The sequence below is a fragment of the Glycine soja genome, chromosome 10 (assembly GCF_004193775.1).
Source record: "Glycine soja cultivar W05 chromosome 10, ASM419377v2, whole genome shotgun sequence".
In the NCBI taxonomy this organism is placed as follows: domain Eukaryota; kingdom Viridiplantae; phylum Streptophyta; class Magnoliopsida; order Fabales; family Fabaceae; genus Glycine; species Glycine soja.
Genome location: NC_041011.1, coordinates 49,414,763 through 49,437,197, shown reverse-complemented (window position 1 = coordinate 49,437,197; position 22,435 = coordinate 49,414,763). Strand labels below are relative to the sequence as shown.

At 34.7% G+C, this 22,435-nt stretch overlaps 3 protein-coding genes across 7 annotated transcripts; 2 read left to right on the top strand and 1 right to left on the bottom strand.

Annotated features, from left to right (window-relative positions):
- The first annotated feature begins 551 nt into the window (after nucleotides 1-551).
- Nucleotides 552-5,767, top strand: LOC114369220 (putative methyltransferase C9orf114). Its single transcript, XM_028326415.1, has 11 exons — nucleotides 552-805; nucleotides 886-933; nucleotides 1,257-1,421; nucleotides 1,542-1,608; nucleotides 2,455-2,519; nucleotides 2,953-3,031; nucleotides 3,756-3,874; nucleotides 3,992-4,071; nucleotides 4,663-4,732; nucleotides 5,120-5,197; nucleotides 5,296-5,767. The coding sequence occupies exons 1-11, from the start codon at nucleotides 608-610 to the stop codon at nucleotides 5,356-5,358; spliced, it is 1,032 nt and encodes a 343-aa protein (XP_028182216.1). The 5' UTR covers nucleotides 552-607; the 3' UTR covers nucleotides 5,359-5,767.
- Nucleotides 5,768-7,741: 1,974 nt separating this feature from the next.
- On the top strand, nucleotides 7,742-17,731 carry LOC114371273 (probable ATP-dependent DNA helicase CHR12). Of its 4 annotated transcripts, XM_028328748.1 has the most exons (12): nucleotides 7,742-8,012; nucleotides 8,378-8,531; nucleotides 9,624-9,688; nucleotides 10,000-10,188; nucleotides 10,803-10,952; nucleotides 13,146-13,541; nucleotides 13,962-14,221; nucleotides 14,371-14,589; nucleotides 14,816-15,023; nucleotides 15,189-15,342; nucleotides 15,839-16,444; nucleotides 16,836-17,731. In XM_028328748.1, the coding sequence occupies exons 1-12, from the start codon at nucleotides 7,896-7,898 to the stop codon at nucleotides 17,534-17,536; spliced, it is 3,219 nt and encodes a 1,072-aa protein (XP_028184549.1). In that variant the 5' UTR covers nucleotides 7,742-7,895; the 3' UTR covers nucleotides 17,537-17,731. The 4 variants fall into 4 exon arrangements, with proteins under 4 accessions (XP_028184549.1, XP_028184552.1, XP_028184551.1 ...); XM_028328751.1 differs by lacking the exon at nucleotides 7,742-8,012 and having other exon boundaries at nucleotides 8,516-8,531; nucleotides 9,983-10,188; XM_028328750.1 differs by lacking the exons at nucleotides 7,742-8,012; nucleotides 8,378-8,531 and adding an exon at nucleotides 8,547-8,732 and having other exon boundaries at nucleotides 9,983-10,188.
- A 1,441-nt stretch (nucleotides 17,732-19,172) lies between these two features.
- LOC114371888 (RAN GTPase-activating protein 2-like) lies at nucleotides 19,173-22,174 on the bottom strand. 2 transcript variants are annotated; one of them, XM_028329196.1, is made up of 3 exons: nucleotides 21,899-22,174; nucleotides 21,587-21,749; nucleotides 19,173-21,077 (listed from the first exon to the last, which is right to left on the bottom strand). In XM_028329196.1, the coding sequence occupies exon 3, from the start codon at nucleotides 21,055-21,057 to the stop codon at nucleotides 19,456-19,458; it is 1,602 nt and encodes a 533-aa protein (XP_028184997.1). In that variant the 5' UTR covers nucleotides 21,058-21,077; nucleotides 21,587-21,749; nucleotides 21,899-22,174; the 3' UTR covers nucleotides 19,173-19,455. The 2 variants fall into 2 exon arrangements, with proteins under 2 accessions (XP_028184997.1, XP_028184996.1); XM_028329195.1 differs by lacking the exon at nucleotides 21,587-21,749 and having other exon boundaries at nucleotides 21,899-22,173.
- Between the last annotated feature and the right edge of the window lie 261 nt (nucleotides 22,175-22,435).

Genomic DNA, 22,435 nt, shown 5'->3' with positions numbered 1-22,435 from the left:
CAGGTCTGTGCCTGAGGCCGGCATAGTGTGGGAGCAGTAGGAGAGAAGACGCACAACAAGAAGGAGTTGACTACGAAGAGCATGACCATAGTAAAATGAAAGTAGAGATTAAATTTGGGAATCATAATTTCCAATTGAGTGATTCAAAGTACAAATTTTATTATAGATAAAAATGAATCTTTTAATAATTAAAAAAAAAATACAATAAGTTATTATTAGTATTGTATTTTAATAACTAAATCAATAAAAATCATATTTTATATAAAATTATTTAGAATAAAAAATGAAAATATATGAGAAATCATTTAAAGTAATAAAATTTGATCAATAATTAACAAATGAATGATTCAAGTGAGATTGAGTTTGATTCTTTTAATTAAAATCATAATTACTTCACACCAATTTTTTTAAAAAAACAATCAATAAGTATGCTCTTATACCGTTAACAGTTAACACCAGTAATAATAATTAAGAGCAAAATAATAAAATTAAAAAGAAAAATAGTGAGAAATCATTTATCAATTACTATAAATATTTAAAAAGGGAATATAAGCGAAGAAAAGGTCCAAAAACCCTCGAAAGTCTCTAACTCCAACGAAGGCAAGGAATGGCGAAGAAGAACAAGAAGCAGGCAACAGAGGGCGAGGTGGAACCGGAACTCAACACCAACAATGACGACAGCGATGATTCTCACAATAAGAAGAAACTTAAGAAAAAGAATAAGAAGATGAAAATACCCACAGTTAGCATAGCCGTGCCTGGTTCCATCATTGACAACGTTCCAACTCTCGAGCTCGCTACCCGGGTACTCTCAATTCAAGACCCCCCTTTTTCCATTTTCTCAATATTCCCTTCTTTTTTTCTAATATTATTTTCCCTTTTCAGTTGGCTGGTCAAATCGCTCGTGCCGCAACCATTTTCCGAATCAACGAGGTTGCTAAAGCTTCTGTGCTCTCTACATTTTCACATCTTGCTTATTATTATTAGGTTTAGCAATCTTTTTTTTTTTACATTTTAATCCTCACGCCTCCATTTTGTGACGGCTTTCACTGCCAGAAAACTAACAATAGGGACTAAAACGTGCAAAAAAGTGCTTTTATAGGGACTAAAGCACAGTTTTTACTTTTAGATATAAAGACTTAAACAAAAAGTTGGCACAAGTATAGGTACTAAATGATTAAAATGATTTATTATTGTTATTATTGGTATTGGGAATTTTTTTGCTGATATGAATAATTTGTTATTTGTATACATAGGTGGTTGTGTTCGACAATAAAAGTAACCCAGATAATGATTCCGTGCTGGATAATTCGAATGATGAAAGTGGTGCCTCTTTTCTGATGCAAATCCTGCAGTATCTTGAGACACCTCAGTATTTGAGGAAGGCTCTTTTTCCAATGCATAACAGCCTACGATTTGTGGTTGGAACAAAACACTAGCTTCTTCCCTTGCATTTCTGAAGTTTGTTAGTTTTGTTGACTGTTAGTGTTAGTCCATGCTTGACTTTAGTTGTTTGTATTCCTCTTTTTCTTTGTTTGCAGGGCCTGTTGCCACCTCTTGATGCTCCACACCATTTGCGCAAACATGAATGGGGTCCTTATCGAGAAGGTAGGCCTTTGCATTTTAGGATAATTTGTAACAGTTGTATAGAGTAATCAGTAGATATGGAAGGATTTGAAATATATGGTTTGTGCAGGAATTGGTTGAGCTTCTTTAATTTGAGTGACACATAGCATTCGAGCTGGTTGTAATTTGTGATTGCAGATTACATATTAAACCAGTATGATATTTCTTTTTTCTACCAATCAACTATAAAGATTACAAATGTTCTATGACAGTGAATGTTGGGCAGTGAATCACTAACAAGCAAAAATAAGTGCAGTAGAGACAAGAATGCTGAGGTAAATGAGAAGACTTACAAGGAAGAGATAAAATTAGGAATGGATTTATTTGGGAGATAGGTGTAGTAGCATGCCTAATAAGGAGAATATGAAAGGAGTTCATCTAAGGTGGTTTCTCATGTGAGAAGTAAGGCTTTGGTGAGAATGTTCACTTAAAAAGGGCAGAGGAAAACCTAAGAAAAATTTAGGAGAAACCATTAAAAAGGACCTTACTCTATCTGCAAATTTGGTCTTTGATGGAGTTTAATGGTGTCAAATAATAATCCATTATTCTATCTCACTTGGTGGGATGATGCTTGGTTATTGGTGTTGTTGGCTCTCTCTAATGGGTATGTAGATGGTTGGTGATGTTTATTGTATTGGTGCCTTCTGAATACTTTAAAAGGACCTTTTATCCTCTTCATCTGAACTTTTTATTTTTGCTGTTCTTTTACACACACAAAAAAAATGTTAAAGCTGAAACATTTTTATCATTGGCATTGCTGTTACATGTTTGTTATTTTGCTCCATTGTTACTATTGCCAGGTTTTGATATATTGCAATAACTTCATAGGTGTCACTGTAAAAGAAAGACACTTGAACTCAGGGGCAACGCTAGTTGATGTTGGGTTAGTGAAGGTATGAGCATAATGCATGTTGTAGATTACTTTGCCCAAAGCTTAACTTTTTTTAAATACTTTTGTTATTAATTGGGGGAGGGGAGGGAAAATTAGTCCCTTTCTCTTCTTTCTTATTTCCTTCATTTTTCTTATGACATCCTCCCTGAAGACATATCCTTTTATCTGCATTTTTGTTCATGTTTGGCACGGAGTTGTTTGGATTTTGGCATTTGACCACAAGTTCAACAATGATATCTAGAAATACCATCACGAAATTTCCTTTTTCTCTTACTTTTTCCTTTCTTTCATTTTAATTTGCAAGTTGTAATGTTGATTGTTAATTTTATTTTGTAGATTAAATCACTTTGGCCAGTTTCTGTCCTTTTAATATGGCTATTAAGTAGGCTTCAGTTTATTTGTGTATGATCTGATTCAGTAAACAACATATGCAGAATGTTATAGTTGACCAAATATTTAAACCAGGAAGAAGAGTTACTGTTGCCATGGGTACCGACCGAAATTTGGATTCTGGTAATAAATTGATCTTTGCTTGTCTTTTTTATTTAGTTCTGCTTGAGATGTTTGATGATCTTTTCTTGATGAAAATTGTACCATACAGTACCATACTTTTCTGATTGTGCAAACTTAACTGTTGTCCTGATTGTCATAATGTCATACCCTAGCTCCTGCAATGCATTGCCCTCTCATGTTAGTCAAATTAAATATCATTTTCTTGATTGAAAAAACGATTTCTATTTGACTGACATTCTTCCTTTTTTTTTGTTGGGGGGTTGGTTTTCCACCCATCCTTTCTACATATCCTTATCAATTATCATCTTGAAGTATTTGTTTGTGTCCCTTGTGCTTGCACAAATGGTAATTTAGGCCTTTTGTTTTGAAAGAAATTTCTTACAATTAAAATCCATTACAGAATTTCTCCATTTTTTTTTATTTCAACTTTGCTAAGCTTAGCATGTGATGCCCATATTATTGCTAGAGGATCACTAAATATCCATATCCATATGAGATATATTTATTTAAATATGAAAAGTTGCCATGTTCATTCAGTCAAATATGTTCATGTCAAATCATTGCTTCTCAGCATTACTGCATAAGTTCTATAATTATGAACCTAAAAAGAATCACCTTGATTACTTAGTAAACAATTAATGAATTAATTACATTTATGAGTGCCAAATGCATTCAACATCTTCAATATATGTTAAGCTGATTTGGAATGCTGTACTACATCTAGATTTACCACGCCAGGTCGTCTCATCATCTAAGCCTACTAGGGAAGAAGGAACATATTGGGGATATCAAGTGCGTTATGCACATAATATTAGTGCAGTATTTAAGGATTGTGCATACAAGGTATCTTCCCCTCTCCTAAACAGACAAATATGGCTTATAATATACCTATTCTAATATTTTTGTCGTTCCACCCTAACTCTACTCATGAGTCCTTCTATTAACTTGTTATTGTGACAGCGTGGCTATGATTTTATAATTGGTACCTCTGAGCATGGTCAGATTATTAAGTCTTCTGATCTTGAAATACCTTCTTTCAGGTATTGTGTTATAACATCAGCTGCAAAATAATTGACTTAGATTGCTTAGGTGCAGATTTTAACTTTTCTTTTTGTTGCTGTTTTAATTGAAAGAGCTTATAATTCTAAGATATGGGTTTTGAAAGCCCTTCCTACAAATTTGTTTTTCTTTTTGTTCATTATATATTTCTAAAATGATAATTTCCAAATGGGGGTAAGGATTGGAAACTATGGCTTGTTCCTAAGACACATGTCAATAAAGTTATTTTAAGTCAACAATTCAATAACAGCCTTCAGGCACTTTGTTTCTTCTGTAAAATTTCATCGATACAGGAATCTGGAATCTGGATCAATATGACCAGGAAATGCTATAGGAATGGGTTCTTCAACAATTTGTGAAAATGGCATCTTATTATCATAATATTGACTTTCGCAATTATAAATTTGGCTGCTGTATGAAGTGGTTTCCTTATCTGTATAACTTCGTACTTGTATCGAGCTTCACTAACTGACTAAATTTGAAATATAAAGTTTAAAAGAATTATGTCTAATGATGCAATGTTTTTTTTTATTTGAATTGATCTGTAAATTGCTTGTTTCTTAAATTGGTAGACATTTATTGATTGCCTTTGGTGGACTGGCTGGGTTGGAAGAGAGTATTGAAGAAGATGATAACTTAAAGGTATTACATGTTTCTTTTAGTATTTATACATGGTTGTAACCTGTAATTGTGAGACTGCTGCCAACCAGAGATTCCATAAATTTGCCTGAATCTTTGAGTATATGCCTTTTTCTGTTGTTACCCTTCTGTTTGGTATACTAAAAAGAAGTGCAAAACTGTATAGGTATAATCCTGAATATCATCAAGAGTTGAGAGTTTCCCTCTACTTATTCAGGCTCTTCTTTCAATGAGATGCTTATCTTTCTTAGTTTTTGTACATGGATTGTAATATTGAGTGATATTGGATATCTTCATAATGCATGCACTCTTTTTAGAGTTTACATAGGAAAAAAGAATCATGGTATTGAGTACTAGTTTTCTGGCTGCTCTATTCCCTAAAATTTGCAGGGAAAAAAGGCACAGGATGCATTCAATTTATATTTAAATACATGTCCACATCAGGGCAGCCGAACAATTCGAACAGAGGTACTATCTTTTTAATTCTTTCCCTAGTCAATTTGCTTATATTAAATTATTGTGTATCCAGTTTTAAGTCACTGCTTAATTTTCATGTTTTTGAATAGGAAGCTATTTTGATCTCTCTCCAGTACTTCCAAGAACCGATCAGCCGAGCATTGCAGTGTTGAACATTGTTGAAGTCTTAAAATTCATATAGTCAAGGCATTGATTCTCCAAATTCTGGCTGAAACTGAGACGAAGGCATTAGTTCAAAACAAATTAGAAATTGTCCTTCCGCCTCATCCCAAAGTGGCCATCATGTGGCAGGATTCTTTTTCCAACAATACATGTTAACGAGAATAGTGTTCCAACAATACATGTTACTGAGAAATGGGAGTTGCTATGGAATCTATTGGATAACTACCATTACATCAGAAGGAATAGATGTTAACGTTATGCACAATTGTGTTAAGCTTCACGATCACTCTGCCTTTTCCTTCTGTTTGGAGCCTTATAAAGATAGCTCAAACTATAAGGGTTGATATAATAATACCAACATCAAGTAGTGTCAATATATTCTTTTTGGCGTTGTTATAATGTGTTTGTCAGTTCTAACTGTTAGCAGTAACCTAAGGAGATGAAATATGCAGGGATAGATATACATTAAAGTGACAATGAACTTGTAACGAGGGAGAAGTGAAATTTGAGAGGGGGAACAAGCAAGATCAAATGCTTAAAATAAATTCTCTTTAACCCCCGGATATTCCTCAAATGGAAGTTAAGGAGTAATCCTTTGAGGTACTAGAATTCATTTAAGATAATCAAACCTCCATTATGTGCTAGAGGAACAAGGTTATTTATCAATTATGTCAAACCAAGTTACTTTTTTATCTTTCTTTATGCAACTAAAAAATAAACAGACAAATTCAATAAATGATATATATTTTTAGCTATCTGATATGTTGAAAATCACGAGTCAGATATAAATTTGAAACTGCATCTCTTGATGGAAAGATACATGCTTTGAAAAATGCAACAAACGACATATTTAGTCGGGAGTTAAACACTGAAGCTGTATGGACGGATCAGGATCCCCTGTACTTGGCTAAAAATAGCTGCAAAGTGCTGCTGCATTCAAGATTTAATGGCTGCAATTTTGTTTTTCAGCTTATATTTTGTCTACATTTTAATGTATGAGAAATAAAGTTAAACAATGGAAATTTCCTGACTACGGGGAATCCATTATCCATCTCCTGTACAGCTTTGTGGAGGCAATTTATGATGAAAATTTTATTTTATCACGAATATGGAGAATGCCCCAAAAAATAATTCTTTAAATCTTATTTCAAATTTTAAGATATACACGACAAATCAAATCAAATATAATTATACACGGAGATACATTTTCTAATTGTTCTTCCATTTATTAAACAAGTTAGCAAATTTTTGGGTTTTCAAAAACTGTTTTTCTCTTGAAAAACCACTTTATTTTTTTAAAAATCGCTTTTAATTTCTTTTATCATGTTTGTTTTGAAATCGAAAATAAAGTTTTAAAAAAATCTCTGATTATATTGAGAAACTATTTATATTTTCAGCATTTTATTTCGAAAGAAAATATAGGAAATCCACGAATTGATAATGTGGATTGTGGACTAGTATCTTATTTTTAAATAAATCTTAATTGAAAATTAAGACTGTTTGACGACAAACAAAAGCCAGGGTGCAACTTTACCAAAACCATTTTGTACTTGTTGGCATTTTCCTTTTATTTTTTATTTTATCTAAAACCACAAAAATATTCCCCGAAAAGTAATTCTGTTCGTGTTAATAATATCATAACACGATGATACTAATTTAATATTTTCTTAATGAAGTTGTTTTCTAAGCTCAAACTTTGATATCTTAAAGCAGATCAGACATGTATCACATAAATTAACAGTATGTTAATAAATTATTTTTATTTAGTGTATCTTTTTTTAAAAAAAAAACTATAACTATAGATAGAATTGTTTCTACTGAAATATATATGTAGTTTTAACAAAATTAAAATAAAAATATCCTTAATAATTATAACTAAACAAAAAATAATTTTATCATTTTTCTCAGATTAAATTCTATAAAAACTGAATCACTTTTTATATAAATATATGTCAAGAAAGATTAGTCTAGTTGATAAAAAATAAATTCACTCATATCTAAAAGGATATGAGTTGGTGGATAATTTACATATATTTTATGTAAGTATTATTTGAACTAAGATCTAGTAAGTTTTTTTAACTTAACTCAAATAAAAAAATATATGATATTGAATGAATTTGTAAAACATACGTAAACAAACGGCCTATATAGAAAGTTTTTGTTTTTGGTATACCTATATTTCAAGTTTTTTTTTTCCAAAAAAAAAAAGAAGAAAGTTTAAGTTTCAAAATATAAAGAGGGTATTGTAAAAACGAGAGGGTGAAAAGGTCTTTTCAAGGAAATATAGAAGGCACGTTTGGCGAAAAGGGAAAAAAGGAGTGTCCCCGTTGGTAGTATATAGCATAATTCGTCCCCAAATACGTTCATACCCAAACCAAAGAAGGGCGAAGAGAGGGTTTTTGTCTCGCGGCGTGAGCGAGTGCGTGTTTTGTCTGTGTTGCGAGTGAGTCACAGAGTAATTGGGAATTTCAAATATTGGTTATTAAGAAAAAAAGAATAAGGGACCGTTGGGACTCTCGCTCGCGCCATGGAGAATGAGCGCCACGCCAAGACGCTCATCTGTGCCCTCAACCTTCTCTCGCGAGACCTACCTCTCCCTCCTCACATCCTCAATTCCGTCTCTTCCATCTACCGCAACAATCATGTACGTCTTCTTCTTTCTCTCTTCGTCTTTCATTCTTTCGTCGCTTCTCGCCGATTCCGTTAGATTTCACCGCTTGTTTTGTTCGTATGTCATTTGGATTCGATGCCCTCGCCAGTGTTGTTGCAACTTGCTTACTCACTGCATAACGTTGATTTCTTTTCGGATTTGTTGTTGTTTGTGTATTCAACTCCAGTTAGTGTTGTTGTTGTTGTTGTTTACCTAGCTGCGGACTTCTGTTGCTGTTGTTGTTTGGTTCTGGATTGTTCGAATAAGTTAGTTGCATTGTGTGCCACTACAATTTACGAGTTCTTGTTGAAATTGTGCGATGTAGATGATGTTTCTGTTGTTTGTTAATCGTTGTGCAGGGCGATGGAGGGAATTCTGGAGAGGATTTGATGACAGATCTTGAAGATGCACTGTCCAAGCAGCGCCCGAATTGTGTGCCTGGTTTCAAATTGGAGAAATCAAGGGATAGTCGGTATCGGAGTCTGATTCAGCATCGGTTAAATGAGCTTCAAGGTCAATGATTCTGGTTAAAATGTTTCTGGTTTGACTTGGTGTGGAATTTGGATTTAATTTGTACATGGTTCCTTGGTGATTGTTTTGTTTACCGTTAAGCCATGTGCAGAGTCATTAATAGATAATATCTGAGGATTTGGTCTTTAATGGAGCACAATGACAGCGTGCAATCCATGTATCCAACTTCATTAGTGGGATAAGGTTGTTGTTGTTTTATGGTTCCTTCATTTTTGTTACCAGTGATTGATGTGCTTGAATAATGTTGTTATACTACTAATCATCTTTAGAGGTATGGCTTGTGCAATCCCATTTACTGAACTAACTAGAATTATGACGTGCAAGTCCTCAAACCATTTAATCTAATTCTTTTCTGGACCATTAATCAAACATTTGTCACAATCAACATTTCTATTGAGACAGAATCATTTGCATCCCATCAATCATTAAAAATTTCAATTGCCTGATTGTATTTGGTACCAGAGATCTTACAAATTCTTATGCTCTGGTATGTTTCTCTTCTTGCTGTGAATCTGCCATTAAGTTATAAACTGGTAAAATTAGTGTGTATAAACTGTAGAGTATAGTTTAGAAATATTTATGGTATGAAATTCAAGTGTGATATTGTTAAACCATAAGTAGCTCACTGTTCATATTTGGTTCAGATTCCTTTAGATTATATACCCATTGCCTATCAAGTGTTTTAAGAGAATATAATTGAGTTAACTTGCCAAATTTGGATGATGTGGTTGTATCGGTTGCTTCATCACATCAGCTGCATCAAAGAGGATAGTCTGATTCACTTCTGCATCAAACAATCCACTACACCTCAACACCTAGAAAGACACATCAACCACTTCATAGCAACACTTAAATTTACCCTTATATTTTGATAGCTTGTTAGAGAGGGTTAATAGGATAAAGTATCCTTGTGAAATAAAGTTATGTCTTGAAACTTCATTGAAGTGTTTCCAAGTGGCTTTAAGATATTTCTAAGCATGTCTATTCATATAACCATATCCATTAATCGGGAGTGGTCTCTAAGTTGGAGTTCTGACAATTTTACTGAAGAACTGTGGTACTGTGTTGATCCAGAATTGCCTTCAAGCAGGGGAGAGGACCTGCAGACAAAGTGCTTGCTTGAACTTTATGGACTAAAGGTAAAATTTATTCTGGAATCTTCAATTCTTAGTGAGCTATGTCTAACTTCAATGCTTATATTGCAAGCCTCGTCTAACTTTCACAAATTGATTGCTAAATTGTTTACAGTATAAGTATGACAAAATTGCTTTCTGTTTATGAGATACGTCCCCCCCCCCCCCCTACTCATTATTATAATGAAGGGAACAGCTGAAAATAATTTATAGTAAGGAAATTAGTTGATTTTTTTTTTTACATTTGTTTGTTGTCGACTGCAACCGAGAAATGACAATAATTGTGTCCTTGTTGGCAAGGACTTCTTTTCTGGCAGCTGGCAGAGTTGCAGATGAAGGTTCGGTCTGATGTGAGTTCTGAATACTGGCTCAATGCTAAGTGTGCATATCCTGACAGGCAATTGTTTGATTGGGGCATGATGAGGTTGCGCCGTCCATTGTATGGTGTTGGAGATCCATTTGCCATGGATGCTGATGATCAATTAAAGAAGAAACGGGAGGCTGAGGTAACTTTCTTTTCTTCTTCAGTAATATGTATTCCCCCTCTCCCCTTTTGTGGGTTTGAACTTGGTTTCCATATCATGGATATCATAGACTATAGTTACATCTGCAGATGTTAAGGCTTCATTGATGCAATGAGTTTATATTCACTTCTTTCATTGATCCCTTTAATTGGTACAAGCCTCCTATGTGGTTTTCTCTTATGCTTTGGCTAGAAAAACCCATTATTATCTGATTGTAAATATAAGATTATTGTAAACATTGTCACTTGGGATAGGCAAAGAAAGGATGCAGTTGTCTTTCTTCAATTAAAAACTTTGTAATTTGTAAGTTATTTATCAATTCTTTCTCCAAATAAACAATAACAGTGTGACTAACATGTTGAAAAGACAGACTAACTCATGTGAACAAATTCACAGATCCATGCATAAGGAGAGACAAGGAAATATAAATTCACACATTCACACTGTTATAGATGATCTGCCGTTCTATTTAAATATACAAGACATGTAGTGCAGTGATTCAGTTTCTATTTCCTGATGTATGCATGGTTTTCCAGTATCTGAACATGAAATGAAACTACTCTATCTGCTCATCTCATATAGATCCTTAAATGCAGAGACTGTCAAGATTAGAAGAAAAGGAGAAAAATCATATAGAGACTAGAACAAGAAAATTCTTTGCAGAAATACTCAATACTGTCCGTGAGTTCCAATTACAAATTCAAGCTTCTGTGAAGAGGAGAAAACAAAGGAATGATGGTGTCCAGGTACACTATTTCTTATCTTATTTTTCATTTATTATAAATCATATATACTTATGTGGGAAATAAATTTCTAACTTTAGGTGTAATGTAACTTTTTGCGTGCTAGAATTAGAAGTTCTTGTGTTCCTATGTGATATAGTGCATAGTCAGTCGTTAAAGCTGTCATAGTCTGTTATGATAGATGTAGGTTAGTTAGAGTTGGTTAGTCCAGGTGGCTTTCTAGAGAAGTCTCACTGTTGTATAAATAATAATCTCTGTATCAAATTAGTCAATAATATTCTCTTGTTTATTCTTTTCTCTCTCTCACTCTCTAAGTCATGAAACAAAAATCTGAAACACTGACCACCATCTTTAAACAATTTAAAGCTATGGCTGAACTTCAACTTTGCAAAATAATTAAAATCTTTTTGCAGAGAATTGTACTTGGAGTGTGGGAACTGTCAGAGAAAGTATGCAGGATTTCCTTTTATAGATGTCAGGTCATAAGTGGCATGCTAAGTGCAGACCATTTTTGTACTTAGTACAAACTTATAATAACTCCAGAAGCTCCAGGGGCTTCCATGCTAAGCGTGGTTCTTCAAATTAGTATAGGCTTCTAGGTGATTCCATGCTAAGCATGGAATGTTAAATACCTGAAACACACTAAAAGGAGGGAGTTGAATAATGTGATAGATAAAAACTTAGTCTTTCGAAAACTTTTAAAAGTTTTTCTCAAACAGATATCAATGGATGATGGGTTTCCTCCAAGGGGTTCAAAATCACGTTCTTCAAAATCAGTTCACAAAACTTGGATACAGTAGTGTAGAAGTAACTTATAAAAAAGAATTAGTTATATAGAAGCAGTAAAGAAAACACAAAGATTTTATATTGGTTCACCTTAACTCTTGAGCTATGTCTAATTCTCTTTCAAACCTTGCAAGGTTCCACTAATCAATTTCTTGATTACAACCAAGTATTCTCTGTCACTTTTGGCTACAACGAGTACTCTCTGTCACTTTTGGCACTAAAACATGTACTCTCTAATAGCTTTGGCGCTTTACACGAGGCTGTTATCGTGCAGAGAGAGTGGGGACCACAAAAACTTTGCTGTAGCATATCTTTAAAGAAGTACAATCTGTCAATGTTGTCTAGTGCTCAGAGCTAACTTTCAGCGTACAAATTGAAAGAAACGCTAACAGCATAAGACAAAAGGAATGAAGAATGTTAAGACAAGATAATTTAAATCTTCCCTTTTGTGCGCTATGGCACGAGTTTCTTATTGAACCTATGGATGTTACTTTTTGATGATTGTTTTCAGTACTTGAGGATCTAGTAACTATTCCATTGCTTTTGTATTGTCAGCCAAGTTTAAAGCACTTGTCTTCTCATGATTGGACGTTGAAGCAGTATCGTCCAATGATTGATACTTTGGCTATCATTCAGAGTCTTTCTGTGTATGCTTTTCTGCCTGTATCTCATAGAGATAGATGAACTTGTAACTTGAGCATGAAAGGTTAATACATAAAATTTATACTTTGTCAACATAAAAACCTTCGGGATTTAATTGTTTGTTACAGTCCAATGTGACTTGGACGCAACCAGACTTAACAGAATGAACCTATGCTAAGCGCAAAACAGGCTGAGGTCAAATCTTCTCTCAGAAACTCTAGCATCCTTGCGCTAACGTGAATCACTTCTGCACTAACGTGGCTTCAAACTCTTCACCTCTTCAAAATTTCACTTCTTTTCTTCATATTTTCCTACAAACAAAGACCAAAACTTAATGAAATTTATTTAAAAGTTGAAAAGCAACAACCTTAGTCTAAATAGTCATCTATTAACAAAATTAAGGCCACACAAGTATTAAAAGCAAGAGAAAAACTGAGATAAGTGCCAAATTATTACAGGATTAAAGGATAGGTATAATTGGCACTTATCAGTTGTAAAATTTGTTGTACAAGTTGTTGTACAAATAACATTTCCCATACACACACATATATAATTGGGTTATATTTTTAAGTTCTTACTCCTCGTTAGAACTTTGTTTGTTTCTGAAATATTTGATCAAGAATTTTTTAATTTAATGCTGTCTTTCTCATTTCCTGGAGAGTTCTGTATGATTTTAGATTAATTTTTTGCTCTTCATTGTAGGTTGAAATATAACTTATCAGTTACCAATAATTAATATGGCTTATTTATTCTCAAATACTTTTGCAGGCATGGCATGGAAGGCAAAGGCAACGGGCAACTCGGGCAGAGAAATTGAGATTCCAAGCATTGAAGGCTGATGATCAAGAAGCCTACATGAGAATGGTGAAAGAGAGTAAGAATGAGAGATTAACTTTGCTTCTTGAAGAAACAAATAAACTACTAGTAAATTTAGGAGCAGCTGTTCAACGTCAAAAGGACAACAAATATTCAAATGGCATTGAAGCCTTGGAAGATTCCGAAGCTGATTTACTGGAGTCAGATGCTTTAAAGAATGGAGTTTCTAAGGAATCACCTCTTGATGAAGATATAGATATGATAGATTCTGATCATAATGGTGATTCTAGTGATTTACTTGAAGGTCAGCGGCAATACAACTCTGCCATACATTCTATTCAAGAAAAGGTAAGTAACCGTGAATCACTTTGTTGCACCTCTTGGAGAAAAAATACGATGAAGTTTTTGTACACAATTTCTAGGCTCCATTAAAATTATTCCTTATTAGATGTTTACCATAAGAGCTGATTTGGGAAATTAGACATTTTGCTTCTATTTTTTGTAAAGCATTTTGTCTTTTAGGGGGTTTCCTTTACACATACGTTGAGGAAATGGCAGCCTTGCTCCATTGATATCTTTTATTTTCTTTGTTGTTTTGCTCTTATGTGTAGGAGGATTCCTTATCCTCCAAATGCATTGTATTATTTTCTGTTTTTATGAGGTTCTTCTTTTATCAAGAAAAAGAAAATAAAAAAGTCAATCCTTATTAGTTGTTTCTGAATAAAAGTTGTAGCACACTGGAAATATAACCAACTTAATTGTTTACAGGTAACTGAGCAACCGTCTATGCTTCAAGGTGGAGAATTAAGACCATACCAGATAGAGGGGCTCCAATGGATGCTTTCTTTGTTTAATAACAACTTAAATGGAATTTTGGCTGATGAAATGGGACTCGGGAAGACAATACAAACAATTTCGCTGATAGCACATCTTATGGAACACAAGGGTGTTACTGGTCCTCACTTGATTGTTGCTCCAAAGGCTGTTCTACCAAATTGGGTCAATGAATTCACAACATGGGCTCCTAGGTATGTCACTATGCCCAGAGCAGACATTTTAAATTGTTTCGTCTCCTTCTTCCCTTGTGGGGAGAGGGGATATAATTCTTTTTGTGAATTATGCACATCATATTCACTTTTAATTTTCAAATCACACATGCCTTTTCTTTCTGATTCAGCATCACAGCTATTCTTTATGATGGACGGCTGGATGAGAGGAAAGCAATGAAGGAAGAGTTGTCAGGGGAGGGGAAATTTAATGTTCTATTAACGCACTATGATCTTATAATGAGAGATAAAGCATTTCTCAAGAAAATTCAATGGAAATACTTGATTGTGGATGAAGGGCATCGGTTGAAAAATCACGAGTCTGCTCTGGCAAGAACCTTGGACAATGGGTATGATTCTACATGATATATATCGATGACACAGATTAATTAATGTGTTTACTTCCCTAAATTCTTGGTTATGATATCCATTTATTTTATTTAGAACAACTCTAAACAACCTCACATCTGTACTTGAACTAAAGAAAAGTGGATAGCTTTCAGAACATATAGCATGGCCAAAGTATTCAATGGTTTAGATCCTCTCCTCTCTAATTCTTAATTTTCATGTGTGCAGATATCGCATCCAACGAAGACTTCTGTTGACTGGTACCCCAATTCAGAACAGTTTGCAGGAGTTGTGGTCTTTGCTTAATTTTCTCCTTCCAAACATTTTTAACTCAGTTCAAAATTTTGAGGACTGGTTTAACGCCCCCTTTGCAGACCGAGTTGATGTCTCTCTCACAGATGAGGAACAACTATTGATCATCCGGCGTCTGCATCAAGTGCGATTCTCAACCAAGCAAGACACTTATTTTTTATATCTCAAAATTGTGTAAAAATTCAATTGTGGCTTGTGACGTAGAATCTTTCATTATATCATAAACCTTCTAGTTTCTAATTCTCTTGCTCTTTTGAACTTCTTTCTGATGTGTTTCATTCCATCTCAGGTAATAAGGCCCTTCATATTAAGAAGGAAAAAAGATGAGGTGGAAAAATTCCTTCCTGGGAAATCTCAGGTCATACTCAAATGTGATATGTCAGCCTGGCAGAAAGTATATTATCAACAAGTTACTGATGTAGGCAGAGTTGGCTTGGACAATGGTCAGTGTCTATTTCTTGTTTTCCAATTATTCCCTAACCCACTTCTCCTTTTAACCACATAAAAATGTAACTTTTTTCTCAAATACTTTCTTTGGTTTTGACTTTTGAATATTGATATGCTGAAGGTATTTATTTATTCCCATTTTGCACTGGTGTTGCCTTGTTCGCTGGTTCTCAACCAATTTAGTTGTATTTTCAAATATGCTGGCGAATAAGTTTCGCCCATCTCTCAGGAAATAAGTCATCGGCCTATTCCCCCCCTCCCAAGTTGCATATATATCCCTTATTAATGTTTTTACCAGTTGCAACTTTGTTATGAATTAGTGAAATAGGACTATTTATTACTTCAGCATAAATGTATTGGTGTCTTGCTGTCTTCCTTTTTATTATAGGAAAGTACCTAGCCTGGTAGCATTACTTGTTTTAGATCCCTGTATGACTGCTTGATTTCTTAGAACTTGCTAACAATTTTTTATACCAAATGTGCATTTTACAGGTTCTGGAAAATCAAAAAGTCTGCAAAACTTAACAATGCAACTCAGAAAGTGTTGTAACCATCCCTATCTCTTTGTGGGAGATTATGATATGTATAGACGTAAGGAGGAGATTGTCAGAGCATCAGGTAAGTTTGAACTTCTAGACCGTTTGCTCCCAAAACTTCGCAGAGCTGGTCACAGAGTCCTCCTTTTCTCACAAATGACTCGACTTATGGACACTCTCGAAGTCTATTTGCGACTTCATGATTTTAAGTATCTTAGACTTGATGGCTCAACAAAAACTGAGGAAAGAGGCAATCTTCTACGAAAATTTAATGCTCCTGACTCCCCGTACTTCATGTTTCTTTTGAGCACCCGTGCTGGAGGTCTTGGTTTGAATTTACAAACAGCAGATACTGTTATAATCTTTGATAGTGATTGGAACCCTCAAATGGATCAACAAGCTGAGGACCGAGCCCATCGCATTGGACAAAAAAAGGAGGTCAGGGTTTTTGTGTTGGTTAGTGTAGGATCAATTGAAGAGGTGATTTTAGAGCGTGCAAAACAAAAGATGGGCATTGATGCCAAAGTCATCCAGGCAGGACTTTTCAACACTACTTCAACAGGTTTGTAGTTTTTTATATTTGTGCCTTATCCTAGGAATATCTATCAATAGTTATTTTTTCTCCGCTTCAGAAGAAGCATTATATTTATGCCAGCAAATTTCTGCCTATTCTTTATAACCTTCATCCAACAATTCTTTTACATATAAAAGTATGCCTTTACGTGCCAAACTGTCACTAGAGAAATCAGCTAATTATATGGATAAGTAGTCCTTGATCTTATATTCCATTTATTTGAAAATCCCATTTATTACATGTCAACAGTTAGAGGGTTTAAAATTTTGATTGGAACGTTAAAATATTCCACGCCACTGCTTTTTTACCATGTCCATGCTCCTTGGGTCCTATTGCTAAATAATGGAGACTATTTGAACTTGTCGTTTGATTTGTGCAGCCCAGGACAGAAGAGAAATGTTAGAAGAGATTATGCGTAGAGGTACAAGCTCACTTGGGACAGATGTGCCTAGTGAGAGAGAAATTAACCGCCTTGCTGCTCGATCAGATGAGGAATTTTGGCTGTTTGAGAAAATGGATGAAGAGAGAAGACAAAAGGAAAATTACAGATCTCGTCTCATGGAAGAGCATGAATTGCCAGATTGGGTGTATTCTCCAATGAACAAGGATGATAAGGCCAAAGATTTCAACAGTGGTGTTACTGGAAAGCGGAAAAGAAAAGAAGTGGTATATGCAGATACATTAAGTGATCTGCAATGGATGAAGGCTGTGGAGAATGGGGAAGACATATCAAAGTTTTCAGGTAAAGGAAAAAGGAGAGACCACCGCTCATCTGACAGCGTTGCACAAGCCAGTGATAATACAGGAGCAGAAGAAAGTTTAGAGTTGAGGACTGAAAGTGTTCCCATGGAAAATGAGCGAACTAGTGAAGATAGTTTCCATGTGACCCCTCCCGCAAAGAGATTCAAGCCTGAAGGAACAAATTTCCTGAAACATACATACGAGGATGTTGGAAGTGGTTTGAATCGCCATTTGTTATCATGGAATACTCACAAAAAGAAAAGGTCAAGTTTTCTTGGCCAAGGTTCATTATCTGATACTAGAGGGCATTCTTCAAATGGAAGAGCAAACTGGAACTGATTTGAGTTTAATTAGTCATGACCTATGGGTGCCAGAATTTTGCATAACTATTTAATGTTATTCTGCATTAAGCTCTTCTAACAAAAAAAAATGATAAGGAACTTTCATGTATTATGCTAGAGTCTTCTCTTAAGTATGCAACATCCATATTTAACTCAAAAAAATTAATGAATGAAAATATTCATGGTTAATTTATACTCTATTTTCTCGTTAGATGTTTAAATTACACTACTTTTCCTTGAGTAAATAGTCTATGCAATTGTCATTAAATTACGAATTACTATCGATCTATGGTAAGGTGTATTTTCATGATGCATAGAAATCAAAACATTTCGTTGTTTAATTTCTTAAAATTAACGATAAAGTGTTTAAAATTAAGTGCCCCTAATGCTAGAAGTTGCATAGAAAGGAAAATTTTCTTCCATAAGGCTCGATTACAGTTAGTTCATCATAATTAAGAGGTTTAAATACATTGAAATAAATTGAAGAGTAACAAATTTCATTTCTTAAAGGAATGGTGTGTATGTATATATATAAAAAAAACATATTCATCAATAAAATAAAGGAAAGATGTGTAATGTTTAAAATTATACCAATAAACAAATCACATCCCACAATACCAAAGGCATGCAGACAAATGGAAACATCGAGTGTCGTGCCGTCCCGTTCGCATTGCTAGACATGCAATGAGAACAAAGTCTCATCAACCATGACCAGAATCAAACAAAAAGCAATAATGTCTTTCAGATACAAAACGACCAGAGACACCAAGAACTTACTGTCCAAATAGAAAAAATTTCGAGTTTTATTGAGTGAAAACCCATACGATACATTGTAACTCATCCATTTAAAAAATAAATCTTCACGCCACACTAGAAAAGAGAATCTCATCCATTTAAAAAAAATCATTTTACCTGATATTTAATTACGAATATTAATAAAACTTCACATAATTAATTAAAAAACGCATTGTCATATATTTGTTTATCATTATAATTACAAACTCATAATTTATTGTCATATTTACAAGTTATAGATAAACACTCCTTAATAGAAAAATGATTGATCCCCAAAAAAGTGTGCTTTATTATTTTCATTATTCCTAAATAGGGTCTAAAAATATCCTTTTCAGAATAATATTCTAATTCAGCAAAAACAAACTATTGGTTTTTAGTCATTCATATTTTGCCTATTTTTATTTTGCCTCTTCGTTAACATGATTTTACTTTATTTCTTCTGATTGATTATTCATTTTTCAACCTAAGGTTGCCAATGACAACTCACGATAATAATAATAATAATAGCAATAAAAAAATATATATACTTCTAAATTTTTTTAACTTTCGCAACTATTTAGAAAACAGTCAAACTGAAAAGGGGAAACCAAGATGTGAGACTTGTAGTGATGAACTGACAATTAGAGAAGGCTTATTTATGGTTCGAGCTGACCATAAGGACCATTATCAGCATGTGGGTATTTTCTAGACACTCAATAAGTTCTCACGTTAAGCCTGTATTTTCATGATAGTGAATTAATCATTTTTCAAAAGGGGAAAGATCCATTAGCTCCCGTAAACAGCTAGTAGAATATCTCATCAAAAGCAGAATCTTATGTAAAACTAAATAACACAGCATCGATTGCAAGGTGTCATTACACTAATGGCTGTGGGCGGGGATGCAACTGAAAATAGTATATAATCTAGCCAAGTAAAATGAAACTTCGAAAGGAAACATTGAAAACAACATTTCGATAAATATTGCAGACATTTTATGCCCCTCAATAATTGACTGCTGTCAAATTGATGCGTCTTAACAGTTACATAAAACTACTAGGAATAAAATGGTCTAAAAACCTTCTACTGCTGTCATAAGAGTTACTTGTGCAGCAGAACATGAAAGTAGACTACAACTGCTTCAGTTCAATCATCAACTACAAGGTTCTTCATTTTGGATTCGAGTTCATCTGCACCACCTTCTTCATCAGATTCTTCATCATCGTCTACTCCATCAGGGTCATTTTCGTCTAATGGACCAAGCATGTCTGGAGATTTTTTAAATATATCCTTCAACTCATCAATGCCTTCATCAGAAATGAAGTTCCCATTAATGTTCAGAAGTTTGAAATCAGCCTTTTGCACCACAGTCACAGCCAGTTGTTGAGCCCCATCCTTGCGTATTTGGTTGGTACTTAGATCAATTTCCTTTAATTGGACATGGCCTTCTATGGCCTTAGTTATCAGCTTGGCACCTTCATCCTTGAGTTCATTCTCAGAGAGGTTCAACTTGGAAAGAAACTGCTTCGCTTCTAGGCAGGCTGCTATTGCAGGAGCAGCATCAGCTGTACTGTCATTTCCGCTCATCTCCAAAACTTCAAGGTGAGGAGCTGATTCCTTAAGAGCATCAACAATAGCAATTGCACCATCGTCTTCCAAGTTCAGGTAGCTCAGGTATACCTCTCTAAGTTCTGCATGCTTGCTAAGAGCTTTACTCAGAGAAACCCCACCGTCCACACCTAACATGTTGTCTCGCAAATCAAGCTTCTTCAGATGGGCACAACTCCCTAAAGCATCAGACAAGGCAACTCCACCTTCAGCGCCTATCCTTGTGGAGGAACAGCGAAAATCTTCCAACAAAGGAGAACGCTTCACAACCTCGGCTATAGCTAGTGCCCCTTCATCTCCAGTCATATTATTATGAAAATGAAGAACTTTGAGTTTCTCTGTGAAAGGAATCAACTCGCAAACTGCTCGAGCAGCTTCCTTTGAGATTCCATCATTCATCAGATAAAGCTCCTCCAAGCATTTCTGCGATTTCAAAAGTGCTCCAAATGCTCTAACACCTTTTTCACCTAATGCATTGTCGGAAAGGTTTAAAGACCTCAAGACGCTTCCTTCTAGGGCAGTTGAGAATATCTTCATGACATCAAGAGCTTCTACTTCTGATCTTCCCGCAATAAAATCTGATAGATCTACTTCCTTCAACTGGTCCTTGATGGCAGTGAGAATGGGCTCGGCAACTTGCGCTGCTCCTAACCCAAAGCTCCTGTTGCTAAAGCATATTTTGGTGAAAGAATTTCCAGGCTCCTTTAATGGACTTAAAAGTTGCTGCGCCTCATCTGCTTCAATGAAGGCCCTTTGGCCTTTCGATATATCAAAAACAGATTCATGAGGTGCAGTAGTATTAACAGATGCCACCACTTCTTCATCATCCTTTTTACTAGGTCCTCTTTTAAGAACATCTAGGAGGAGCTTACTACATTCTTTGGCATAAAGCTGGACTGCAGAACCTCCATCACCATCTGGCTCTTTCTCATAGTGTAGATTTGCTGTAGCAAAAGCCACATCCTCAATCCTCTTTGCATTCTCTTCAGCCTTTTCCTGGTCCAAAGTTCCATACTTCTGTGTGAAAATCGATTTAGTAGTCAGATTGTTGGTCATCCTCTCCACAAGGGTCTGCCTAGTGTTCTGACTAGGAGGCCATAATTTGATTGAAAATGGTCTCGGCTGTGAATTCAGCTCCATGGCAATGAAACCTACAAGAACTGCAAGTGCAAGTATATAAATGGAATATTTTAGGATACATAACAAGAGTAAAAAATAGTTCAAGCAGACTTGTTAGAGAAAACAATTGTAAGGCAATGTCATTCATAGATGCATGTCCTCAATATGGTATCAGCCCTTGTCAGACAGAATAAAACATTTTACAAGCCCTTAACACAAATTTGAGTTTTGAATGGATAAAAAAAAATGTTTTACAAAACAGGTTAGTTAATAGGAGCAGAAGTAAAAGAAATCCCATCCAAGAAATAATTGCTATAACATATAAACATATATATACACACAGACACACACACAAACACACACACACACACACACACACACACATATATATATATACACACACACGTAAAGTGGATTGCAATAATAAAGTAGGGGCATGTTCCTTTCCATTTCAATCATATCATGTTAATGAAACTAATAAAAACTTCAAAGCATGATGAAAAAATGAAAAGGGTTAGGGAGTTTATAAAGGAAACTTTGCAAAACATACCATGAATGTACGTACGAGGTTGTTTCCTCTGAAGAGAAGAGAACACTCACAAAACCGTCGACAGTAATAAATAACCGACAATCAACTTAGTTTGGTTCACCCACAAATCAAACCCATCCTAATAAAAATCTTAGCTTTAAGCTCGAATGCAACAGATCCGAGACTGCGCAAAGATACAAACTTTAAACACGAATTTGAAAATCTTTGGAGAAAGGGGAAGGAACTGGGAACAGGGTAGACTGAAATAAAGAGAGACAAGTTTGACAAACTGCAGAGTGAGAAACAAAAAACCTATAAATGAGAAAAGGGTACCTCTTTTTTTCGTTGATCTGAGGGTTAGTTAAAACTCTACTGCAGTTTACTCTGCAGTTCGCACAATCTTTAATTTGAATGGTACAACAGTATAGTGATTTTAGAGAGAGGAGAAAGAGTGAGGAGGGAAAACATTAATGATGCCAGTGAAAAGGATCAAATTTGTTAGCACAACAACAAAAGTGTTGTTTTTGAAAGTGGAATGCCGCATGCCATTGGTGATCATTATAGCCACAACCCTAAAAATGTCTCCCTTTTAAATGCTTTTTCATTTTTTGTGTTTATGGTGTGGGCTAGGTCAACCGCCTACTGCTAAATCATCTTAAATGACCGGTTATATTAGGTGATTTTGATTGTTTTATTTTTTTTAACAATAATCATAATCATATGGTTTGAGTTTAATTATATTTAAAATTTCTTATTTCTCCTCCTATTCAATGGGAATTAAACTCAGTTACTCTCCATCAAATTCATTTGTTACCAACTAAATTATATTCATTGACTGATTAATTTAAACTTAAATATTTATTATTTAAT